Source organism: Nicotiana sylvestris, chromosome 10 (assembly GCF_000393655.2).
Source record: "Nicotiana sylvestris chromosome 10, ASM39365v2, whole genome shotgun sequence".
Taxonomy (NCBI): domain Eukaryota; kingdom Viridiplantae; phylum Streptophyta; class Magnoliopsida; order Solanales; family Solanaceae; genus Nicotiana; species Nicotiana sylvestris.
In genome coordinates, this window is record NC_091066.1 from 27,365,551 (window position 1) to 27,391,376 (window position 25,826).

General features: G+C 39.0%; 1 protein-coding gene across 1 annotated transcript; it reads right to left on the reverse strand.

Moving 5' to 3' along the window:
- Positions 1-24,444: 24,444 nt before the first annotated feature.
- LOC138879121 (uncharacterized) lies at positions 24,445-25,124 on the reverse strand. Its single transcript, XM_070158706.1, has 3 exons — positions 25,017-25,124; positions 24,794-24,885; positions 24,445-24,700 (listed from the first exon to the last, which is right to left on the reverse strand). The coding sequence occupies exons 1-3, from the start codon at positions 25,122-25,124 to the stop codon at positions 24,445-24,447; spliced, it is 456 nt and encodes a 151-aa protein (XP_070014807.1).
- Positions 25,125-25,826: the final 702 nt, after the last annotated feature.

Sequence of the window (25,826 nt, forward strand, 5' to 3'; positions counted from 1 at the left end):
ATCACAAGCAAAAGGGGCAAGGGAATAAACAAAATAGTAATAGAGATCCCGACAAGGGCACAACAATTAAATAATTAAATCCCGGCAAGGGAAAAACAATTAAACAATTAAACCCCAGCAAGGGAACAACAAATAAATCAACAATAGCCCGACAAGGGTGACAATATAATGATCTCTTCTCTTTCTCAATTTTACTTCACAATTCACTTCACAACTCGAGCCAATGCTCTAGAGGTGCGATTATCACTTATACTTCCACAATTCATTTCACAACTCGAGCCAATGCTCTAAAAGTTCAATTGTCACTTATACTTTCACAATTCCGCTATACAACTTGAGTCAACGCTCCTCAATGTTCATAGGTCACAATTCTTTCAACAAACTTTATACAACATTTAGAAATCTTCACCAAGGCATGAATAATACAACGAAATTATGAAAAATCACAATATAAGACTCACGGTCATGTTTGACACCCATATATAGATACTCGTCACCATGCCTATACGTCGTACTCGACAAGAAGAAAATAGAAAATAGGACACAACTCCTAATCCCTCAAGCTAAGGTTAGACCAAACACTTACCTCGATGCCACGAACACAACTCAAGGTTCAATTATAGCTTTACCCCTTGATTCCACCGCCAATTTGCTCGTATCTAGTCACAATTTACTTAATTACATCAATAAACGCTAAATGAATCAATTTTGAATGCATGAAAATGAGTTTTCCAAAGTTTTACCCAAAAAGTCAAAATCGCCCCCGGGCCCACGTGGTCAAAACCCGAGGTTCGAACTAAAACCCGATTACCCATTCCCCCACAAGCTCAAATATGTAATTTATTTTGAAATCGGACCTCAAATCGAGGTCCAAATCCCCAATATTTGAAAAACCTAAGTTCTACCCAAAACACTCAATTTCCCCCATGAAAATAATTGATTTGAAGTTAAAATTATGTTAAAAGATGTTAATAATTAAAGAAAACTAGTTAAAAATGACTTACAATTAATTTGGAGAAGAAAGGTTGTTTGAAAAATCGCCTCTTATGTTTTGTGGTTTTTGAAAAGTGCAAAATAACTGAAAATCTCGTCTATTTATACCCCTCTCAGACCCTCTCCGCGGACCGCATAAAAAAGACTGCGATCGCGGAGCTCTACCGCGGACCGCAAGAAATTGAGCGCGGCCGCGAAGGCTTTGCCTTGCTTACCATGGACCGCACAAATCCCACCGCGATCGCGGAGTTCCCACCGCGGACCGCGAGACCTGGCTTCAGAAACCTGCAACTTCTCTGAATCTGCAACTTTTTCCTAAGTGTAAAAACATCCTGAAACTCACCCGAGCCCTCGGGGCTCCAAACTAAATGCCATACTAAGACAAAAAACATCATATGGACCTACTCGTGCGATCACATCATCAAAATAACATGTAAAATCATGAATTAAACCTCAAAACTGAACATTTTCATCAAGAACTCTCAAAGTTCATAATTCTTCAACCGGAAGTCTAATTCACGTCAAATAAACTCCGTTTTTCACCAAATTTCAAGGAAACGTCTTAAATCATATATAGGACCTGTACCAGGCGCCGAAACCAAATACGGGCCCGATACCATCATGTTCTAAGCAAATTTCATTTCAATTTTCCTTAAACAATTTCAGAAAATAATTTCTTTTAAAAATTTATTTCTCGGGCTTGGGACCTTGGAATGCGATTCCGGGCTTACGCCCAAGTCCATATTTTCCCTACGGACCCTTCGGCACTGTCAGGTCACGGGTCCGGGTTCGTTTACCCAAAACGTTGACCGAAGTCAAATTAGCTCATTTTGAAATCAAAACTTATTATTTTTCACAGATTATCATATTTAAGTTTTCCGGTCATGAGCCCAGACTGTGCACGCAAATTGAGGTGACTCTAAATGAGGTTTTCAAGGCCTCAGAACACGGAAGTTTCGTTTTAAAGCAAGTGATATCATTCGTCCTCAAACGGACAGAAGAAGGAAGTACCTGAGTCAGGGAAAAGATGGGGATAATGGCTCCGCATATCGGACTCGGACTCCCAGGTCGATGCCTCAGGAGGCCGACCTCTCCACTAAACACGAACAGAAGGAAAACTCTTCGACCTCAACTGACGAACCTGCCGGACTAGAATAGCTACCGGCTCCTCCTCATAAGACAAGTCCTTGTCCAACTGGACAGTGCGGAAATCTAACGCGTGGGATGGATCGCCGTGATATTTCCGGAGCATGGACACATGAAATACTGGATGCATGACTGATAAGCTCGGCGGCAATGCAAGTCTATAAGCCACCTCTCCCACTCGATCAAGAATCTCAAACGGGCCAATGTATCTAGGGCTAAGCTTACCCTTCTTCCCAAATCTCATCACGCCCTTCATAGGCGACACTCGGAGAAGTACCCGCTCACCGACCATGAAAGCCACATCTCGAACCTTGCGGTCTGCATAACTCTTTTTCATGGACTGAGCTGTACGAAGCCGATTCTGAATAATCCTGACCTTGTCCAAAGCCTCCTGAACCAGATCCGTACCCAACAATCGAGCCTCTCCCGGCTCAAACCATCCAACCAGACATCGATACCACCTACCATATAAAGCCTCATAAGGAGCCATTTGGAACTTGACTGGTAACTGTTGTCGTAGGCAAACTCTGCTAGAGGCAAAAACTGATCCCACAAGCCTCCAAAGTCAATGACACAAGCTCGGAGCATATCCTCCAAAATCTGAATAGTCCGCTCGGACTGCCCGTCCATCTAAGGATGGAATGTTGTACCCAACTCAACCTGGGTGCCCAACTCTCGCTAAACTGCTCTCCAGAAACGCGAGGTAAACTGCGTACCTCGGTCAGAAATGATAGATACAGGCACACCATGAAGATGAACAATCTCCCAGATATAGATCTCACCTAACCTCTCGGATGAATAGTAGACCGCCACAGGAATGAAATGCGCTGACTTGGTCAGCCTATCAACAATGACCCATACTGCGTCGAACTTCCTCCGAGTCTGCGGGAGTCTAACAACGAAATCCATAGTGATCTGCTCCCACTTCCACTCGGGAAGCTCAATCCTCTGAAATAAACCATCAGGCCTCTGATGCTCGTACTTAACCTGCTGACAATTCAAACACTGAGCTACATATGCAACGATATCCTTCTTCATTCTACGCCACTAATAATGCTGTCACAAATCCTGATACATCTTCGCGGCGCCTGGATGAATAGAGTACCGGGAGCTATTGGCCTCCTCTAAAATCAACTCTCGGAGCCCATCACCATTAGGAACACAAACTCGACCCTGCAATCTCAAAACTCCATCATCATCTAAGATAACCTGCTTGGCACCTCGCGCTGCACCGTGTCTCTAAGGACACACAAATGGGGATCATCATATTGCCGATCACGAATACGCTCTAATAAAGAAGAACGAGCGACCGTGCAGGCCAATACACGACTAGGCTCAAAAATATCCAACCTCACAAACTGGTTAGCCAAAGCCTGAACGTCCAAAGCAAGCGGTCTCTCACCGACCAGAATATAAGCAAGACTGCCCATACTGGCTGACTTCCTACTCAACGCATCGGCCACCACATTGGCCTTTCCTGGATGATACAAGATAGTGATATCATAATCTTTCAACAACTTCAACCACCTCCTTTGTCTCAAATTCAACTCCTTTTGCTTGAACAAATACTGAAGACTCTTGTGATCCGTGAACACCTCACATGCCACGCCATACAGATAATGCCTCCAAATCTTCAATGCGTGAAAAATGGCTGCCAACTCCAAGTCATGAATCGGATAGTTCTTCTTATGAATCTTCAACTGCCGCGAAGCATAGGCCATTTACCTTGCCATCCTGCATCAACACCGCACCAAGCCCAATATGAGATGCATCACAATAAACTGTATAAGGCCACGAACTTGTGGGCAAAACCAACACCGGTGCTGTAGTTAGAGCTGTCTTGAGCTTCTGAAAGCTCGCCTCACACTCGTCTAACCATCTGAACTGGGCACCCTTCTGGGTCAACCTAGTCATCGGGGCTGCGATAGATGAGAACCCCTTCACGAACCGACGGTAGTAGCCTGCCAATCCCAAGAAACTCCGAATCTCTTTAGCTGATGCTGGTCTAGGCCAGTTATTGACTGCCTCAATCTTCTTCGGATCAACCTGAATACCCTCTGCTGATACAATATGACCCAAAAATGCAACTGAACTCAACTAGAACTCACACTTCGAGAACTTAGCATATAACTGATTATCCCTCAAGGTCTGAAGAACCACTCTAAGATGTTGCTCGTGCTCCTCCCGGCTGCGGGAATATATCAAAATATCATCAATGAAGACTATCACGAACGAGTCCAAATAAGGCCTGAACACTCGGTTCATCAAATCCATAAAAGTTGCTAGGGCACTGGTCAACCCAAATGACATGACCAGGAACTCATAATGCCTGTACCGAGTGCGGAAAGCTATCTTAGGGACATCGGATGCCCTAATCCTCAACTGATGGTAGCCAGATCTCAAATCAATCTTTGAAAACACCTTGGCACCCTGAAGTTGATCAAACAAATCATCGATCCTCGGAAATGGATACTTGTTCTTGATTGTGACCTTATTCAACTGCTGGTAATCAATACACATTCTCATCGATCTGTCCTTCTTCTTAACAAACAACACCGACGCACCCCAAGGCGAAACACTAGGTTTAATAAAACCCTTCTCAAGCAAGTTTTGCAACTGTTCTTTCAACTCTGGCGGGGCCACACGATACCTCAAAATAAAAATGGGCTGAGTGCCCGGAGCCAAATTAATGAAAAAGTTAATATCCTTGTCGGGTGGCATACCCGGCATGTCCGAAGGAAAACATCAGGAAACTCTCGAACAACGGGCACAGAATCAATAGAAGGGACCTCAGCACTAGAATCACGAACATATGCTAAATAGGCCAAACACCCCTTCTCGACCATACGCCGAGCCTTCATATGAGATAACATTGCGGGTAGAATGACCAGGAGTTCCTCTCCACTCTAAACGGGGCAAATCCGGTAAGGCTAAGGTCACTGTCTTGGCGTGACAGTCCAAGATAGCATGGTAAGGTGATAACCAGTCCATCCCCAATATAACGTCGAAATCGACCATGTCTAGAAGCAACAAATCCACACGAGTCTCAAGACCCCCAATCACCACAATACAAGAACGATGGACTCAATCTACCACTATTGAATCACCCACCAGTGTAGACACATAAATAGGAATACTCAATGAATCACTAGGCATGACCAGATACGGTGCAAAATAAGATGACACATACGAGTAGGTAGACCCCGGATCATATAACACTGAAGCATCTCTATCACAAACCAGAATAGTACCTGTAATGACTGCATCTGAAGCCTCAGCCTCGGGCCTGGCTGGAAGGGCGTAACATCGGGGCTGGGCCGCACCACCCTAAACTACATCTCTAGGACGGCCTGCAGCTGGCTGGCCTCTACCTCCGGCGGCCTGAGCTCCACCTCTAGTACCTCTACCTCCACCTCTAGCACCTCTACCCCCACCTCTAACTGGTTGGGCAGGCTGTGGAACACCTTGTGCTTGTACCATAGCACGAGGACCCTGATGTTGAGAGCTACTCAGTGCTCAAGGGCAAAACCTAGCAATGTGACCCGTATCACCACAAGTGTAACAAGCCCTCAGCTGCTGAGACTGCTGGCCCTGACGACCTGAATGACCACCCCGAAAACTCTGAAGTGGTGGTGCACTAATAGGAGCAGGTGGTGCGCTATAGGACTGTTGATCGGGATACTGCATCTAGGGACCACGACCACCTGAAGTACCGTGAGAAACCTGGAGCGCTGACTGAAAGGGCCTAGGAGGATGGCCTCTACCATACGAATCTCGACCTCCGGATGAGGTACCACTGAATCGGCCTGAATGACAGGGCCTCTTGTTTGATCCATGACCGCCTCCCTGTGACAGAACCATCTCAACTCTACGGGCCACATTGGCCGCCTCCTGAAAAGTAATCTCACTCCCAGCCTCTCTAGCCATCTGAAGATGAATCGGCTGAATAAGACTGTCAATAAACCTCCTCACCCTCTCTCTCTCTCGGTGGGGAGTATGATGAGAGCATGGCGAGCTAAGTCGATGAACCTGGTCTCATATTGGGTAACAGTCATGGAACCCTGCTGGAGGTGCTCAAACTGCCTCCGATAGGCCTCTCTCTGAGTAACGGGGAGAAACTTTTCCAGGAATAACATTGTAAACTGCTCCCAAGTCAAGGCTGGCGATCCGGCTGGTCTCGCTAAGATATAATCCCTCCACCTAGTCTTGGCGGATCCAGACAAGCGAAATGTAGCAAAATCGACCCCATTGGTCTCGACAATGCCCATGTTCCTGAGAACCTCGTGGTAGCTGTCTAGATAATCCTGGGGATCCTCAGTAGATGCACCGCTGAAAGTAGAAGTGAAGAGCTTGGTGAACTTATCTAGTCTCCACAAAGCATCGGCGAACATAGCCGCTCCATCACTGGTCTGAGCTACCACACCCGGCTGTATTGCTCCAACTGGCTGAACCGTTGGAGTCTGAATCTGAGGAGCTACCTGCTCCGGAGTGCGAGTAGCAGGAGTCTGGGCCCCTCCTCCAGCCTGAGAGACGACTGGTGCTACAGGAAGCAAGCCTGCCCGGGTGACAATCTCTATGAAGCCCACCAATCGGACCAAAGCATTCTGAAGAACTAGGGTAGCAATAAACCCCTCTAGGACCTGAGATGGGCCCACCGGAACTGCTGGAGCCGGAACCTCCTCATCGAAATCGACCTGAGGCTCCGTCACTGGAGCTGCTACTCGGGGCTGAGATCTGCCCCTACCTCGGCCTCTAGCACGGCCTCGGCCTTGCCCTCCGCCCCTCGTGGGAACTGCTGCTGGGGGCTCGGGCTGCTGAGCGGAGGATGAGGAAGCTCGTATTCTCGCCATCTGCGAAAGAACAGAGTAGAGGTTCAATTAGCATTGAGAAACAAAATCGCACGAAGAGAAAGAACAAATGTGAAGTTTTTCCTAACTCTGTAGCCTCGGGGGATAAATATAGATGTCTCTGTACCGATCCCTCAGACTCTACTAAGCTCGTCTGTGAACTGTGAGACCTATGTAACCTAGAGCTCTCATACCAACTTGTCACGACCCAGATTTTTCATCCTCGGAAGTCGTGATGGCGCCTACTAATGGGAGCTAGGCAAGCCAACCCTTAACTACCTTTTTCATTAATAAATGACTTCTTTTTTAACAAATACCAGTGATAACATGAAAACAACGGAACTTTAATTAATCAAGCGGAAGGTAACGATGAAATATCTAAAAGCAGCGTCTATTACAACTTTTAAAATCCTCTAAATAACCCAAAATCTGGTGTCACAATGTCACAGACTGTCTAAGAGTTACTACAACTAAGGTTTGAAGAAAATACAATACACTGTTTCAGAACAAAAATAATGAAACAGAGAAAAAAGGATAGAGGGAGATGCCAGAGCCTGCGGACGCCTGCAAGTCTACCTTGGCCTCCGGGTGGACTGAAGGAAGCCCCCCCAACTACTATCCGAAAGTTGCTCTATCTGCATAGTATCAGCACAACCGACCTCATGTGATGGTAAGTGTCTAGCCTAACCTCGGCGAAGTAGTGACGAGGCTAGAACCAGACCACCAAATAAACCTGTGCAGTTCATATATATATACAGCGAAAAATAAATACAGAAATAACCAGTCAATGTGGGAGGGGGAAACATGTTGTAGTAATAGTTCCGAATAGCAAGGCATCAAGTAAGGAAAGAAACAACATAACTAGAATATCAACAAGGAAGCAAAATCAACAATTGCACGGTATCACCCTTCGTGCTTTTACTCTCAGCCTCACCAAAGTAGTTATATAATAAAAATGTGCATGACATCACCCTTCGTGCTTTTACTCTCGTCCTCACCAAAGCAATCATATAATACAAATGTGCACGGCATCACCCTTCGTGCTTTTACTCTCTTTCCTCACCATATAATCAATAGATTTGGCACGAAATGGTACGTCGTGCGGCACGGCATCACCCTTCGTGCTTTATACTCTTTCCTCACAATAACAAACAATGCACCGCATCACCCTTCGTGCTTTAACACTCTTCCTCACCCAAAAAATAATCACAAGCAAAAGGGGCAAGGGAATAAACAAAATAGTAATAGAGATCCCGGCAAGGGAACAACAGTTAAACAATTAAATCCCGGCAAGGGAACAACAATTAAACAATTAATTCCCGGCAAGGGAACAATGATTAAACACTTAAATCCCAGGAAGGGAACAACAAATAAATCAACAATAGCCCGGCAAGGGTGACAATATAATGATCTCTTCTCTTTCTCAATTTTACTTCACAGTTCACTTCACAACTCGAGCCAATGCTCTAGAGGTTCGATTATCACTTATACTTCCACAATTCATTTCACAACTCGAGCCAATGCTCTAGAAGTTCAATTGTCACTTATACTTTCATAATTCCGCTATACAACTTGAGCCAACGCTCCTCAATGTTCATAGGTCACAATTATTTCCACAAACTTTGTACAACAATTTGAAATCTTCACCAAGGCATGAATAATACAACGAAATTATGAAAAATCACAATATAAGACTCACGGTCATGCTTGGCACCCACATATAGATACTCGTCACCATGCCTATACGTCGTACTCGACAAGAAGCAAATAGCAAATAGGACACAACTCCTAATCCCTCAAGCTAAGGTTGACCAAACACTTACCTCGATGCCACGAACACAACTCAAGGTTCAATTATAGTTTTACCCCTTGATTCCACCGCCAATCCGCTCGTATCTAGTCACAATTTATTTAATTACATCAATAAACGCTAAATGAATCAATTTTGAATGCATGAAAATGAGTATTCCAAAGTTTTACCCAAAAAGTCAAAATCGCCCCCGGGCCCACGTGGTCAAAACCCGAGGTTCGAACCAAAACCCGATTACCCATTCCCCCACAAACTCAAATATGTAATTTGTTTTGAAATCGGACCTCAAATCTAGGTCCAAATCCCCAATTTTTGAAAAACCTAGGTTCTACCCAAAACACCCAATTTTCCCCATGAAAATAATTGATTTGAAGTTGAAATCATATTAAAAGATGTTAATGATTAAAGAAAACTAGTTAAAAACGACTTACAATTGATTTGGAGGAGAAAGGTTGTTTGAAAAATCGCCTCTTATGTTTTGTGATTTTTGAAAAGTGCAAAATAACTGAAAATCTCGTCTATTTATACCCCTCTCAGACCCTCTCCGCGGATCGCATAAAAAAGACTGCGATCGCGGAGCTCTACCGCGGACCGCGAGAAATCGACACAGCCGCGAAGGCTTGGCCTTGCTCACCGAGGACCGCACAAATCCCACCGCGGTCGCGGAGTCCCCACCGCGGCTGCAAAGCTTCCACCGCGGACCACGAGACCTGGCTTCAGAGACCTGCAACTTCTTTGAATCTGCAACTTTTTCCTAAGTGTAAAAACATCCTGAAACTCACCCGATCCCTCGGGGCTCCAAACCAAAAGTCATACTAACTCAAAAAACATCATATAGACGTACTTGTGCGATCACATCATCAAAATAACATGTATAATCATGAATTAAACCTCAAAACTGAACGTTTTCATCAAGAACTCTCAAAGTTCATAATTCTTCAACCGAAAGTCCAACTCACGTCAAATAAACTCCGTTTTTCACCAAATTTCACGGAAATGTCTTAAATCATATAAAATACCTGTACCGGGAGCCGGAACCAAAATACGGGCCCGATACCATCATGTTCTAAGCAAATTTCATTTCAATTTTCCTTAAACAGTTTTAGAAAATAATTTCTTTTAAAAATTCATTTCTCGGGCTTGGGACCTCGGAATTCAATTCCGGGCATACGCCCATGTCCCATATTTTCCGATGGACCCTCCGAGACCGTCAAATTACGGGTCCGGGTCCGTTTACCCAAAACGTTGACCGAAGTCAAATTAGCTCATTTTATAATCAAAACTTATTATTTTTCACATATTATCATATTTAAGCTTTCCGGCTACGCGCCCGAACTACGCACACAAATCGAGGTGACTCTAAATGAGGTTTTTAAGGCTTCAAAATACGGAAGTTTCGCTTTAAAGCAAGTGATGACCTTTTGGGTCATCACACTAATCTAGAAAAGAACAATTTTATTTCAAAATTTAAAATTTCAACCATCATATTGTTATGTATATAATTAATGAAATCATTATATTCACTAAATGTGTAACAGAGTGATGGAATGGTTGACGAGCTAGGTAATGCAGATATCGATTCTCCTAATAACAATCATGACCACGGTACTAATGATGTTATTCATGTGCATGAGACTACCCAAATGTATATAATAAGCCAAGTCAACCGGGGAGATACCAATGTTCTTCATGGTATATTTGGAATCATGCTTTATTTTCTTAATTATTATACATGTTTATACAATCAACAAGTAAACTTATTTTAATATTTTTTATGAATTTTTTAACTAGACCGGTTGGAAAGTGTGGCTGAATGTCAGAAAGATTTTCCTACGTTTGATGGTGGTGATTATCCGATTCCAAGCGAGTCTCAGATTGTTATAGTTGAACAAACTGTTGTTCAAAAAGTAGTTGAGGTGGCAAATGACCCAATGCCAAAACAATCCACAAGAGTAAGACGTATTGGAAAATATGAGAAGTCTCCATATATGCCACTTGATTCAGGAGATTGCAGTTCTGCGGCACTAGTGCGTAAGCAATATTTTAACCTTAAGCATCCTTTTACCGTTGACATCGGGGTTGAACCTGATCTTGCTTTGCGTTGGGATTTTGAGCAATTTGTTGATGCGGGGACGTATAAGAAACCCAAGAAAGCTAATTTTTAATATCTAGCATAAATTATATTATTTTATTAATTTAATTTTTCTTTGATATTTAAGTTTTTATATTTTATTTTTTAAGAGTGGGTGCGATCTACAAAAAGGGAAAGGATTTGATTGAGCCTTATGTCTTTGGAGATCATCATATTGTTAAGAAAGAATGGTTCCACACTTTGAATTACAGTGGTCAACCTTTGGACAACACAGTATGATTTTTGTACTCCTTTTACATTATATTATATCATTGTGTGTGTGTGTGTGTGTGTGTGTGTATATATATATATATATATATATATATATATATATATAAACCCAATCCCTCGCTTAACTGCCTCACTACTGTGGATTATTTGAATGCATATACTTTGGATTAATAATGTAAGGTTAATGCTTCATGTCAATATCAAGCTTACCAAGTTCATTTTTTTATTATTGATTTGAAGGAGTTGAGAGCTCACATGAGCTAAATTGATAACATATCTCCTTAAAATAGGTATTGCACATTATGATAGGCTAAATTTGTGTATAATTGAATATTGTGTTACACCCCAAGTTTTCGTACGTGAGAGTACGTCGTAAGTCATTGATGTAAGCTCGGAAATGAGATTATATTTGGAAGCAAATAAAGTAAGTTAATCATGTTACATTGGAGATTACAAATATTTAAGATCATGAATAACGAGTACCAAGAGGGTTGGAAATCTTAGAAGCTAAACCAATTGAAGAAAATAAGTTTCGTTAAAAGTCGACAAGTTTGGAATGTTATAACATGTACTTTGGGGTGAGACTAGGGTTCTTAACATGAGAAGGAGGTTATTCTATGAGTTATTTTAGTCGTATGATAATCATTTTCTACATTTTGAAGGCAAGCAAGTTGTGGAACAAGAGTTGGCAAAGGTCATCACAAGTTACATTCATAAATTTGCTGAAATTTAGGTCAAATGTATCTGAGAATTTCTCCAAATATACTTGGAATCATGGGGTGTTCTACCTACCAAATTGAAGACCTATGAGTCTAGTTTTTAATGCATTAAACCGTTCATCAATACGACATCGGAGTAGAGAGAATTTTGTTTTTTGCGAGACCGTGCAAGCAGCTCCCAATGGGACCCACTTAGGCGGTGGTTGACCTACTTCAATTTATAAATGATTTGAACGCCTATTTTTGCTCACTTTTCAACTAATATTCGTCTCCAAACTTCTCCTAACCCTCCTAAATATATACCACAAGGGTTTGAAGTGATTCCAAAGTGATTACACTATATTTCAACATCAAAACTTAGTTCTAGTGAAGAACAACACCTCTTTGAGGTTGTGTTGTCATTGAGGATTGTTGTGGGCTGTATTTGGATGAAATTCCAAGTTGTTGTTGTTGTCTAAGGTGGGTATAACAGCCTACTAATTGTGCTTAATCTTGCTTGTATGTTGGTTAAGTTGTTAGGATGATAAACTACAAGATAATACTTGGGTTAGCTTAAGTCACTTCTATGGTGTTGTATTGCTATTGAGGGTTGTTGTAAACTGAATATAACTTGGATTTTGACTTGAAGTTACTGTAGGAGGTATTTATATTGTGTTCTTACTTGTTCCTAAGGTTATCTTGATGTTGATTAAGTTAAATGGATGGGCTAGACATGAACTAGTGAATAAAGTTGCTAATTGAGGATAGTTGAAGTTGTGGATTATTTTCGTTGTTATAAATATATGGTTTAAGGCTGGAATCATTGATTAATGACTTCATTATCATGTTAATGATACTTTTATGTTGAAGTAAGAAGTCTATAAGGATTGATAAGGGGTATACGGATTCCAATCGGAGCTTGCCGCTCGTCGTAATGTAGTTGTGACTTGTTGTTGTTATATGGTGTCTTGATATTGATAATTATGTATTGATGGATTGCTCTGGTCATTGTTGTTTGTATATGGTATTGGAGGAGGCCCTTGTTACAAGGGAGATGCTGCCAAAATTTACGTAAACGAGCTACTAGCTTAAGTTATAGACTTAGCCTTTGCTCAGCACTGATTTTGAATCTCCTTATACTATGATAGATTGAGTTGACTTGTTTGAAGAGTTGCTTGGAAGTGATTAAGGACTCAACGGGTTTAAGGTATGTTAAGGCACTTTCTTCTTTCTTTTGGCATGATCTAAAGTGAAATGAATACGCTACTTCATAACGGATCTACTCCTAGCAACTAAGGTTGTCCATGTTGTTCTTTCCTTATAAAATTATTCTAAGCAAGTGTGTATGATCCTTGAATCCTACTAAGGTTCATATTGAGGGTATGGATGTCCATAGTGTTCTTAAGTCACTCCAAAAGGTTTAGAAGGTGATTCTATGAGTTTAGCATGCATTATATATAGTATATATTTTACTCTACCGAGCCGCGCTATAGTCGGCCGGGTACGGCACCTATTGTGCAACCACTGATCAGTTGGGTTTACCGAGCTCCACGTGGCCGGGTACGATTCTACCGAACCTTATGATGGTCGGGTACGCTTTTACCGAGTCCTCTTTGAGGCCGGGTACGATATGATGATGATGATGCCCACAGAGGCGAATGTTTTAAAAAGTTTATGTATATATATGTATTATGCATTTCATATCAGTAACCCCCAGAGGCACTCTGATGTTACAGGTTGTATCTCCTCTATCTCTCTCTTTACATTACTGTTCTTGTTTATGCTTTCCTGCCTAACATACTCGGTACTTTATTCGTACTGACGTCCCTTTTGCCTGGGGACGCTGCATTTCATGCCCGCAGGTCCCGATTGATAGGTTGACAGTCCTCCTAGTAGGCTATCAGCTCAGCGAAGGTGTTGGTGCACTCCACTTGCTCCGGAGTTGCCTATTTGGTCAGTATGCTTTGGATATGTATTGATTGGTATGGCGGGGCCCTGTCCCGACCTTTATAATTTTTTGTACTCTTAGAGGCTTGTAGACAGATGTCAGGTGTATGGATAATTGTATGGCCTTGTCGTCCTATGTTTCGAGTTTACTAATGGTCATGTCGGCCTTATAGGCCCGTATGTCACATATATTAGTTTGTATATCATATTGGGTCTTCATATGTTGAGTATTCCCTTATGTTTTATTCTTGTTTTCTCATGACGGGTTTTCTGGCTCATTTACTCATGATAACATGATAAGAAAGATATGTTACGTTGGTACTCGGTTGAGTAAGGCACCGGGTGCCCGTTGCGGCCCTTCGGTTTGGGTCGTGACAGAAGTGGTATCAGAGCAGTTCTGTCCTAGGGAGTCTACAAGCCGTGTCTAGTAGAGTCTTGTGTATGGGTGTGTTGTGCACCACACTTATAAGCAGGAGGCTACATGGCATTTAGGTTTGTCACTCTTTTTTCTTACTCTAGATCGTGCAGTAGAGCTCAGTTGTAAGAATTCAAACTCCTAAATTCGACTTTAGTCGTAATACAACGATACCTACATCCACAAAGATAGTTGGTAAGAGATTGCATGTGGATGTCGAAGAGTTGAGTCAGAGGAACTCGATTTCACATCATGCTTATGATGAGTAAATATGAGGTCTTCTACATATCATGTGTGTACTAAGATGTGTATGCTTCTTAATAAGGAGCCTTAAGGCACGGATATCTATTCACGAATATGGTGAAAATCTATGAGGAATTCAGAAGTTAGATACAAGTTTTAACAAGTAAAAGAAGTAAGGTGAAGAGGGGTACGAGGCACCCAAATAATGAAGATTATCAATATTTTCAAATCAAGCAGAGAAATATAAGCATTTTGGTACCTTCATCAATGACAGAGGTAAGTACAATTGGCCACACCCATCTCAGTTATGTTCTATGGGAGCTAACAGATATTATTTAAGAGAAAGATGGGATATCAGGATCCAGTTGGAGTTAGAGTAACCCAAAAATTGTGGATAGGTTGTTATCATTAACTAACGTTTCCGAAAGATGGTGCAAATGTGGTAATAGATCTCCTTCTAAGACACCCAGATGGTGAACTCTAGAGTAGTACAATCAGATACGAATACTGGAATATTCAGAAATTTCAGAAGATAGGCAGTGGGATCCTAGAAGGGACAAATATTTACCTTAGTATGACTTTAGCCCCGAGTAAAAATAAAGAATGTTAGGCATTCCCAAGAGCCAGTGAGATGAAGCTAAAGGAGCTTATAGGGAAAGAACTTTTTGTTGAAGTTTTCAGAATAAAGTGATAGACAAAAAAATATTATCCGGAGAATAAGAAGAAAATAAATGAAGCATCATGAGTAAGATGTGATATATGGGTGATAACAGTAAATCAAAATATGACACGATGACAGAGTCTATAGTCAAGTGAAGGAAAATACAAGAGGTGACAAGCCTTAAGGCAATAAAAGAGTATAAGCCATAAAGTCATATTCTTATTTCGAGAAATGAGTTGGTGACTTCAACGTGATTACCAGGAGGAAAGGTTAGACCCCAGAGTAATAAAAATCAGTATGGGCTGGTGAACAAGATAAAACCGAACATGAATTAGGGACCGGAGGATTTGATAATGGTCGACATCGTGAGAATTTCAAAGATCGTGCTCCAACAATAATAGAATAGACAACAGACGAATAACCTTTAAAGGCCATTTAGGAAGTCGCTTACCTAAAGCAAGCACTCTGAGCAGAGTTAATCTTAAGGGACTAAGTATGCCAGTTACCGTAGGTGTCACCTTCGTGCTTAAGAAATTTAGTTATCCCTGGTACAGAAGGTTACCATAAGGTGATTAAGGTTCATTGATAATGTGAAAAGACGCCAAATATGAAAAGGTAAAACAACTATAGGTAGATCGTCGTAGTACTAAATCTTAGTACACCCCTAAAGGGGGAATATAGTGTGATATGATATTAAGTCAGAGTTAAGCGGTTTAGTTAACTATGGAATGGTAAAGAAAGAATGTGGTAAAAAGGAGAAAGGGATGATGTTGCATTTATTCAGTTCCTGCAGATATGTTGCGACTCCAAAACATTATACAAGCACGACACCAGAGAGAGGCAGTAAAAGTTTTCGGCCAGGATTTTATTGATAAATAAGTGTGAATGGACACTTGATACATCAGGAGCTAGTGGAGAGAGATAAGTTAAGACAAAGGATATATCCCAAGAGGGATTATGCAGAATATATATATATATATATATGAGAATGGACCAACGAGTAATTAGTAGTTGATTCAGGATGAGCCCAGTTATGACTAGACATGTCACAGATAAATCAATAGATCATGCAAGATAAATGTAGTGAATCGCAGCATAGTGAATTCAGTCTCGCAGATACGAGATCACAATCATTTGAAAAAATTCCAGATAGGAGTTGAGGCAGTTAAAGGTACCATTTTTAAGGTTTATGAAAATAAGAGAGAGTGCCACTAAGGAGACAATAAAAATTTGAGCTTAGAAGTAACCCTACGAGCACAAAGGCATAAATTTATGTAACTAAGGATTATTATAGGCGAGTAAGAATAACGAAAATTACCTTCGGGTGTACGATATATCAAGCTCGCAACTTTACAAGAGCCAGAAGGTCTCCCTAAGTACTACAATGAAAGACTAGCTGAGGAAATAAGGAAGAAGGTTTCCACCTAAGCATAGTGAGCTAAAGAGTAAATGATCCTGTAACAACAGTCTCACTACAATATTGTATACACTCCATAAGAAAGTGGCACCTATCATGGCTAATGAATGGTAAAAAAAAGCCATCAAAGGTGATGTTTGAGATCATATGAGGTACAGGAAATTATAGTATTCGTGGGCAAAAAGACAAGCCAAGTATTCATGCAACAAGTGATAGAACGACCAGCAAAAGTAATTGCTTACATTTAAGGACAACTGAGAAGGCACGAAAGGAAATTTATGGTGCTAGCAAGTTAAAGGAAGGTTGCGAGTAGTATAAATAGATCGGTGTAGGTCCTAAGGTAAAGTATTGTAGAGCAACAAGGTTTTAGGTAGATAGGAGTAAGGATATGAAAAGGTGAGTGAGAAGGTGACGAGAATATGTATGTCCTCGGGATTAAACCCATCAAAACAAGGGAGCTGATGATTTCCATATGTAATAAAAAGCTCGGTACAGCCTGAATGAACACAGAGGAGTCTGAGACTAGGTGCATTTAGAAGAGATGGAATGCTGCCCTGGCAGTAGAATAAGGGTGTAATTGTGATAGATAAGAGGATGATGCTTAGGCCTTTGATTGAGTAATGATTTAACGAGAAAGGGATTTCATTAATTGCACGGGATTAGAATACCCCCATAAGATGAATCGCATTGGGATGCAATGAAATACGGTTATTGAAGTATAGTATTATCCCTAGGTGGATCAGGAAAATCACTTCATATGTTCCCCGATAAGATGTGAGCCCTAGTGACAGTGTATTACGTAAGAGGTTGCAAGTTATCAGTGATAGATTATAGATCAACATTAAGGTGAATAAACAATAGATGGGTACAAGTTCCAAAGTTCGAGATGAGATTTGTTTGTTATTCTTAGATGAATAATAATGAGGAAGCACTAAAGGACTTAGATTTATACATATAGGATAAGCAGCGAGAGAGTAACCTGGAGTTGGGTAGCAAACCTCGGTAATAATAAACCGAAGTAAGTTTTATGGTATAGTATAACCTACCTAGATGTAGTAAATCCATAAGGATAGATATACAAGGCTATGAAACAAGAGATAGAAATAGTCTTAAGTTCGATAAAGTACCAAGCGAAAGACATCAGTACACCTATAGATGCCTAGAGGGACAGCTTGTCATAATTCTGTATATGTTCATAAAGTGAGGCTTAGAGATTGGCTAAAAGATGGAGGAAAAAGAGAATACGAGTCGCTAGGCGCTCATACAAGGACACAGTCGTACATACCGCATGACATAAGGTAGCAAATGTTATGATGTTGGAAGAATTCCGACCACATGTCATGGCGTGACAAAGAGGCCTAAAAGGGGGGAATGCCCAAGCGTTTGGATTTATTCACAAAACAATGGCTTAGATGGAAAGATGAGCATTAAAGTATTTGTAAGAGCTATAGTTTATGAAACTGATAAGCGCATCAATCAACATTCGAGGACGAATGTTCCAAAGGGAGGGAAAGATGTTACACCCCAAGTTTTCATACTTGAGAGTACGTCGTAAGTCATTGATGTAAGCTCGGAAATGAGATTATATTTGGAAGCAAATAAAGTAAGTTAATCATATTACCTTGGAGGTTACAAATATTTAAGATCATGAATAACGAGTACCAAGAGGGTTGGAAATCTTAGAAGCTAAACCAATTGAAGAAAATAAGTTTCGTCAAAAGTCGAAAAGTTTGGAATGTTATAACATGTACTTTGGGGTGAGACTAGGGTTCTTAACATGATAAGGAGGTTATTCTATGAGTTATTTTAGTCGTATGATAATCATTTTCTACATTTTGAAGGCAAGCAAGTTGTGGAACAAGAGTTGGCAAAGGTCATCACAAGTTACATTCATAAATTTGCTGAAATTTAGGTCAAATGTATCTGAGAATTTCTCCAAATATACTTGGAATCATGGGGTGTTCTACCTACCAAATTGAATATCTATGAGTTTAGTTTCTAACTCATTAAATCGTTTGTCAATACGACATCGCAGTAGAGAGAATTTTGTGTTTTCGCGAGACCGCGCAAGCTGCTCCCAATGGGACCCACTTAGGCGGTGGTTGACCTACTTCAATTTATAAACGATTTGAACGCCTATTTTTGCTCACTTTTCAACTAAAATTCGTCTCCAAACTTCTCCTAACCCTCATAAACATATACCACAAGGGTTTGAAGTGATTCCAAAGTGATTACACCATATTTCAACATCAAATCTTAGTTCTAGTGAAGAACAACACCTCTTTGAGGTTGTGTTGTCATTGAGGATTGTTGTGGGCTTTATTTGGATGAAATTCCAAGTTGTTGCTGCTGTCTAAGGTGAGTATAACATCCTACTAATTGTGCTTAATCTTGCTTGTATGTTGGTTAAGTTGTTAGGATGATAAACTACAAGATAATACTTGGGTTAGCTTAAGTCACTTCTATGGTGTTGTATTGCTATTGAGGGTTGTTGTAAACTGAATATAACTTGGATTTTGACTTGAAGTTACTGTAGGAGGTATTTATATTGTGTTCTTACTTGTTCCTAAGGTTATCTTGATGTTGATTAAGTTAAATGGATGGGCTAGACATGAACTAGTGAATAAAGTTGCTAATTGAGGATAGTTGAAGTTGTGGATTATTTTCGTTGTTATAAATATATGGTTTAAGGCTGGAATCATTGATTAATGACTTCATTATCATGTTAATGATACTTTTATGTTGAAGTAAGAAGTCTATAAGGATTGATAAGGGGTATACGGATTCCAATCGGAGCTTGCCGCTCGTCGTAATGTAGTTGTGACTTGTTGTTGTTATATGGTGTCTTGATATTGATAATTATGTATTGATGGATTGCTCTGGTCATTGTTGTTTGTATATGGTATTGGAGGAGGCCCTTGTTACAAGGGAGATGCTGCCAAAATTTACGTAAACGAGCTACTAGCTTAAGTTATAGACTTAGCCTTTGCTCAGCACTGATTTTGAATCTCCTTATACTATGATAGATTGAGTTGACTTGTTTGAAGAGTTGCTTGGAAGTGATTAAGGACTCAATGGGTTTAAGGTATGTTAAGGTACTTTCTTCTTTCTTTTGGCATGATCTAAAGTGAAATGAATACGCTACTTCATAACGGATCTACTCCTAGCAACTAAGGTCGTCCATGTTGTTCTTTCCTTATAAAATTATTCTAAGCAAGTGTGTATGATTCTTGAATCCTACTAAGGTTCATATTGAGGGTATGGATGTCCATAGTGTTCTTAAGTCACTCCAAAAGGTTTAGAAGGTGTTTCCATAAGTCTAGCATGCATTATATATAGTATCTATTTTACTCTACCGAGCCGCGCTATAGTCGGCCGGGTACGGCACCTATTGTGCAACCACTGATCAGTTGGGTTTATCGAGCTCCACGTGGCCGGGTACGATTCTACCGAACCTTATGATGGCCGGGTACGCTTTTACCGAGTCCTCTTTGAGGCCGGGTATGATATGATGATGATGATGCCCACAGAGGCGAATGTTTTAAAAAGTTTATGTACATATATATATATGTATTATGCATTTCATATCATAGCCCCTAGAGGCACTCAGATGTTACAGGTTGTATCTCCTCTATCTCTCTCTTTATATTACTGTTCTTGTTTAATGTTTCCTGCCTAACATACTCGGTATTTTATTCGTACTGACGTCCCTTTTGCCTGGGGACACTGCGTTTCATTCCCGCAGGTTCCGATTGATAGGTTGACAGTCCTCCTAGTAGGCTATCAGCTCAGCGAAGGTGTTGGTGCACTCCACTTGCTCCAGAGTTGCCTAATTGGTCAGTATGCTTTGGATATGTATTGATTGGTATGGCGGGGCCCTGTCCCGACCTTTATAATTTTTTGTACTCTTAGAGGCTTGTAGACAGATGTCAAGTGTATGGATAATTGTATGGCGTTGTCGTCCTATGTTTCGAGTTTACTAATGGTCATGTCGGCTTTATAGGCCCGTATGTCACATATATTAGTTTGTATATCATGTTGGGTCTTCATATGTTGAGTATTCCCTTATGTTTTATTCTTGTTATCTTATGACGAGTTTTCTGGCTCATTTACTCATGATAACATGATAAGAAAGATATGTTACGTTGGTACTCGGTTGAGTAAGGCACCGGGTGCCCGTCGCGGCCCTTCGGTTTGGGTCGTGACAGATTGTTTGGTGCCTGCTTATGCCAAATTAATCGCTCCAGGGTCATTCTTTCGTGCAGTTGTATGTGCTTTGTCTAGTGAGAAATTTGATATTTTTTATCTCCTTGTGTACAATACTTACGATATCATGTTTTCGGATGGAAGTTTTAGAATCTTGATTTCTAGTAATTATGGATGCCCTTATTTGGTGTTTTACTGTGTGCTGAATTCCTAATTGTAGTTTCTGCCATCTGAATTACTAATTATAGTTTCTGCAATCTGAAACCTATTTTTCCTAGTATTTTTTTAGAAAACTCTATGTGTATATTTAACTCTCTATATATATATATGTAATTAATTGTCGTACTGTCATTTATAACCATTTATAAATAATGAAAGTAAATGTATAACTGCCTAGTGTATTTGTATATTCAAACACTCAACTATATGGATATGCTATATATCTACATGTATATCAAACCCAAAAATTATTAACTTCATTTATATCTTTAATTGTGAAGAAAAAGTTACCACTTATATAGGCATCTACATAAGATAATGTATGCTGTCCTATGTGTTGTACTGCTTGAACATTTGATTAATCCGGCATTATTTATTGTTCAAGTGTTTAACTGTTTCATTACATGATTCTTTTGGTGAAAAGATGCAATTAAAGTCCATTTAGTGCAGATGCCTATTATGACAAGTATGAACCACTTAAACCTCAGCAATATAGATGGAGATTATGGGCATTGTCTCTTTTGTCTAACATAACATGTCATGCTATTGCTGATTAAAGAAATTACTTTGCTATGGTAAAGAATGACCTTCTATGTATCTAGATTATATTGGTTTTGGGGTATTAATGGAAAGTCTGTATCTTATTCTGAATACCATAGCAATAATGTTAAAAACCTGAAAGGGATTTCTTGATTCTGGATAGTCTTTTACTTTAGTCCTCAAGATATATTTTCCATGTTCTTCCATGTATACTTCTTAAAAGTATATCCCGATATGTATATTTAATAGTAAAACACATAACTATATGTTTATATTAATTTATTTCATGTATATCAAGATATTAATTGTATATCATACCATGTTTAACTTGAAGCACATCAGTTTTTGCTTAAATACTTAGTTTTATTTTATTAAATCTTTAAGTGTTATATTTATTGACTGAAATCCATTTTTATTTTGGCAGTATATTGATGTCATCTTCTACTATCTAAGGAAAAAAATAAAGTATGATGTTAACATTCCAAAGTCCTTCACCACGATAAATTTTCCATTTTGTGTTAAGGTAAAATCATTGTATGATCCGTTTCTGTCGAGCAATAGGGACAATGGTGTCATTCCTAAGGATCATGAAATAGCTGATTATATGTGAGGCTCATACATGCAGTGCAATGTTCTGTGGCACACTGTTGATCATGTATTAATTCCTATATGCTTAAAAGACGAATGACATTGGATTTTAGGTGTGTTGACTTTTAAGGACAGGTGCATACACGTGTATGATTCTATCAGAGGAGCGCAACATGATGCTAAAATTCGTGATGCCGTTCAATCATATGCAGTGTTGATTGCTCGTTTCTTGGCTAGCACAGGTTTTTACAGGAAGAGACATGATATTGATTTGACCAATGTACCATACAACGACAGACCACTTGCTGATCCATTAGCTATTCACTTGGTTGATGATCTGCCACAACAAGAACGCGCGTATGTTAAGTTTGCGTATATTTTATTTCTTTAAATAATAATATTTTATTAAAGGGTGTTGATTCCTTCTAACTTATCTTCACTTTGTTTTAGTGATTGTGGTGTATATGTGAAATCTTTTGCCAAATATTTTATCCATCAAAGATCAATTCCAGCTGTCTTGGCTGCAGAGCAACATCGCAAATGACTTGGTACATTGTTGTGGGATTATGGTAGATCCAAACAAGAGAATGAAGATGAAAGTGTGCCAGAGTTTTCTAAAAGAAGTTTCAGAATAAATGCTCCTGTAACATTGAAGAACAATTAGTCTTACTCTTTAGTTTAGTTATCTATTATTAAAATACATTTGTATTTTATTAGTGGCTCATTATGGCACAATATTTGTAATATATTATTTATATTTTGCAGGTTAAACGTATCTTTTTCCTTTTTTCGTCAAATTAAGAAATTTCTAGTATGTAGCATGGGTATATTTATGCAATTTTCTTTTTTACTTTGTTTACTGTTTATTCTTTTTTTTAAAAAATTTAATATGTGTATGTCTAAATTTTCTTTAGCATGCTCATGTATTTATAACATGTGAGTCACCACTCGATAGTGTGTAAATTAAGTTAGACAACAAACAAATATTGTGGTCATTATGCAAGATAGCAGACAAATATCTATTTCACAGCATGAGTAGATGCCAAAATTAGGAATTCGAAACAAAGGTTGCAGAGTAAGAATGAATAGATTGAGTATACATAATCATAACTGATGAATTGCTAATCTTCTTTTTATTTCGGCTATTTTGATAACTAACATAAATGAATGTTGCAGTTCCTTCCCCCTAGCTAGTACACATTTACTATCTTTCTTTAATACTTAGTATAATTTAATATTGAATTATTTTGTGTCATGCTATAAATAACATGTATATCGTGAACTAGGTTATGAATATCCATAAACAAACACCACCATTATTGTGTATCTCTACCCACATGTATATCAATACATAATTATACTACTACATGTATATATCTTTTTCTGTATATCTGTAAACTAATACACTAGCATTGTGTACATCTCTATCCACATGTATATCAACACTTAATTGTACAACTACATGTAAACATTTAAGAGTGCTAACTTGTATATATTGATATTTATATCCGTGAACTAACTACACCAGTGTTGTGTACATCTCCATCCCCATGTATATTAATAATTAATTGTCAAATACATGTATACATTTGTTTTAGCTAACATGTATATCTTGTTCTGTATATCGTTCAACTAACAACACCACTATTCTGTATATATCTATCCCTTATATATCAATACTTAGTTTTATAAATACATGTATACATTTAATAGATATAACATGTATATTCTACTATGTATATCCGTGAACTAACTACTCCAGTTTTGTGTATATCTCCATTCCCATGTATATCAATACCTAGTTGTACAAATATATGTTTACATTTGTTTGAGCTAACATATATATTCTGATGTGTATATCCTTGAACTAATAACACCAGTATTTTGTATAACTCTATTCCCATGTATGTCGAAACTTAATTGTTCAAATACATGTATACATTTTGTTGTATATTTGTATGTGTAACAAGCACAAAGATGTATATTCAAACTTGTATATCCTTAAGTAATGTTAAATCTTTATGTATCAATAAAATTCAGTATTCAGTATGACAACATAGTAATTCAACTTCATATAAAATGATTAAATTGTTAAAGACCATGTGCTATAATACTGTTTACATATCTATGCAATAATATACATGATGATATACATGTCCTACACAACTTAATGTATTGACCTTGTCCAACTAATTTATATGATACATTTTGATATGCATACGAAAATGCAACCTCTATTAAATTAAAACTTGCATACACAAGTGCAAAATTTAAATAACTTCTGAACATGAATAATACTTCAATCATTTAATAAACTTGATATATATACAAATCATTTATCTTTAAGGCCATTCAGTGGTGATAAGGTATATTTCTACATGTTCTCCTATTGTGGCCCTCACGTCCACATTGTCCGCATGAACTCTTTGGCCTCTTAGCTTGTGATTCTGTAACCTTCTTGTATCTCACCTTCTTCGGTCTTCCAGGCATCTTATTCCAGACTGGTGGCAACACAACTTGTTCTAATACCTCTACTGGAATTGTCCATGTGCTTTCATCTAGAAGAGGATAAATTGGAATGTTGTATGCTTTAAACATGTATTCATTGCTATAGTACATAGAGCAGTAATCTTCACCCTCTAAGTTTTTTTACCTCAAAACCGCCCACGCATGCGGACAAGGGATTTGCTCGAGCTGGAACCTTCTACAACTACATATCCTTTCCCTAAGGCAAACGATGAACAACCTCCTATTGTCAATAACTGAATGTAAGTTTTCAGTCGATGATCTCACCTATATTTGGTAGAAAAGCAAGATTAGTCTACACTTTATGTAAAAAAATCCAAAAGAGTAACCTTATTGAGTGTTTCTGTAGAAAAACATGAAGTTGAAAATAAGGAATATGTTATATAATATAAACGTACTATCATATGCTGTGATGCATCAAGATTTTTATCCAGTATAGCATTGTATTTAAAGGTAAGCTTTGTAAATATCGCTTGTACAGTGTTTCGATTTGTGTAGTTCCACATGTTGATCAACATTCAAATTTCTTCCAGTAATTGCTGTATCGGAAGTTCCCTCGTTTCCTTAGTTGCTGAATTTAATGATTCTGCAATGTTGGAAGTCATTGTCATTGTTTTGTTGACTTTTGCATGCGCTCTACTCCACCTGTGATACCCAATATCAAATAAGTAATCCTTCACTCTTCCGTCTATTTGTTCCATCTTTGTCATATGGTGATTAAACTCTTGAATAGTATATACTCTTGCAGTAGCAAAAAATATGTCTCTTAGCTTTTCTTGGCTCCTCTTATATCTGTCTTTTATGTTATTCCATAGATGCCATATACAAACACAATGAGAAACTTGAGGATATACTATTGAAGCTGCCTTAGCTATGCTCTCATTTATGTCCGATACAATGCATATATCATCTGTATCACCGAACGCTTCTTTGAACCTTTCAAAGAACCACCCCCATGAGGCATCATTCTCCTTATCAACAATTGCATATGCAAGTGAAAAATCTTGTCTGTTTACAATATATCAATTATATTCCTTCAACAAAGTGCTTATTATAAATATGTTCTATTTAATAAATACATATGGATGGTTAATTGATACGCACAGATTTAAAATAACTATATAAGTATAAATGGCTATACACAGAACTTTTATACATATATGGATACTCTGATATACAATGAGATATTTGGATATACATGAATATGT

Coding starts and splice junctions, on each gene's coding strand:
- LOC138879121 (XM_070158706.1), bottom strand. CDS start 25,124: ATGTGGAACTACACAAATCGAAACACTGTACAAGCGATATTTACAAAG. Junction 24,886..25,016: donor ATGCATCACAGCATATGATA/GTACGTTTATAT, acceptor TACCAAATATAG/GTGAGATCATCGACTGAAAA. Junction 24,701..24,793: donor AGGATATGTAGTTGTAGAAG/GTTCCAGCTCGA, acceptor TATGTACTATAG/CAATGAATACATGTTTAAAG.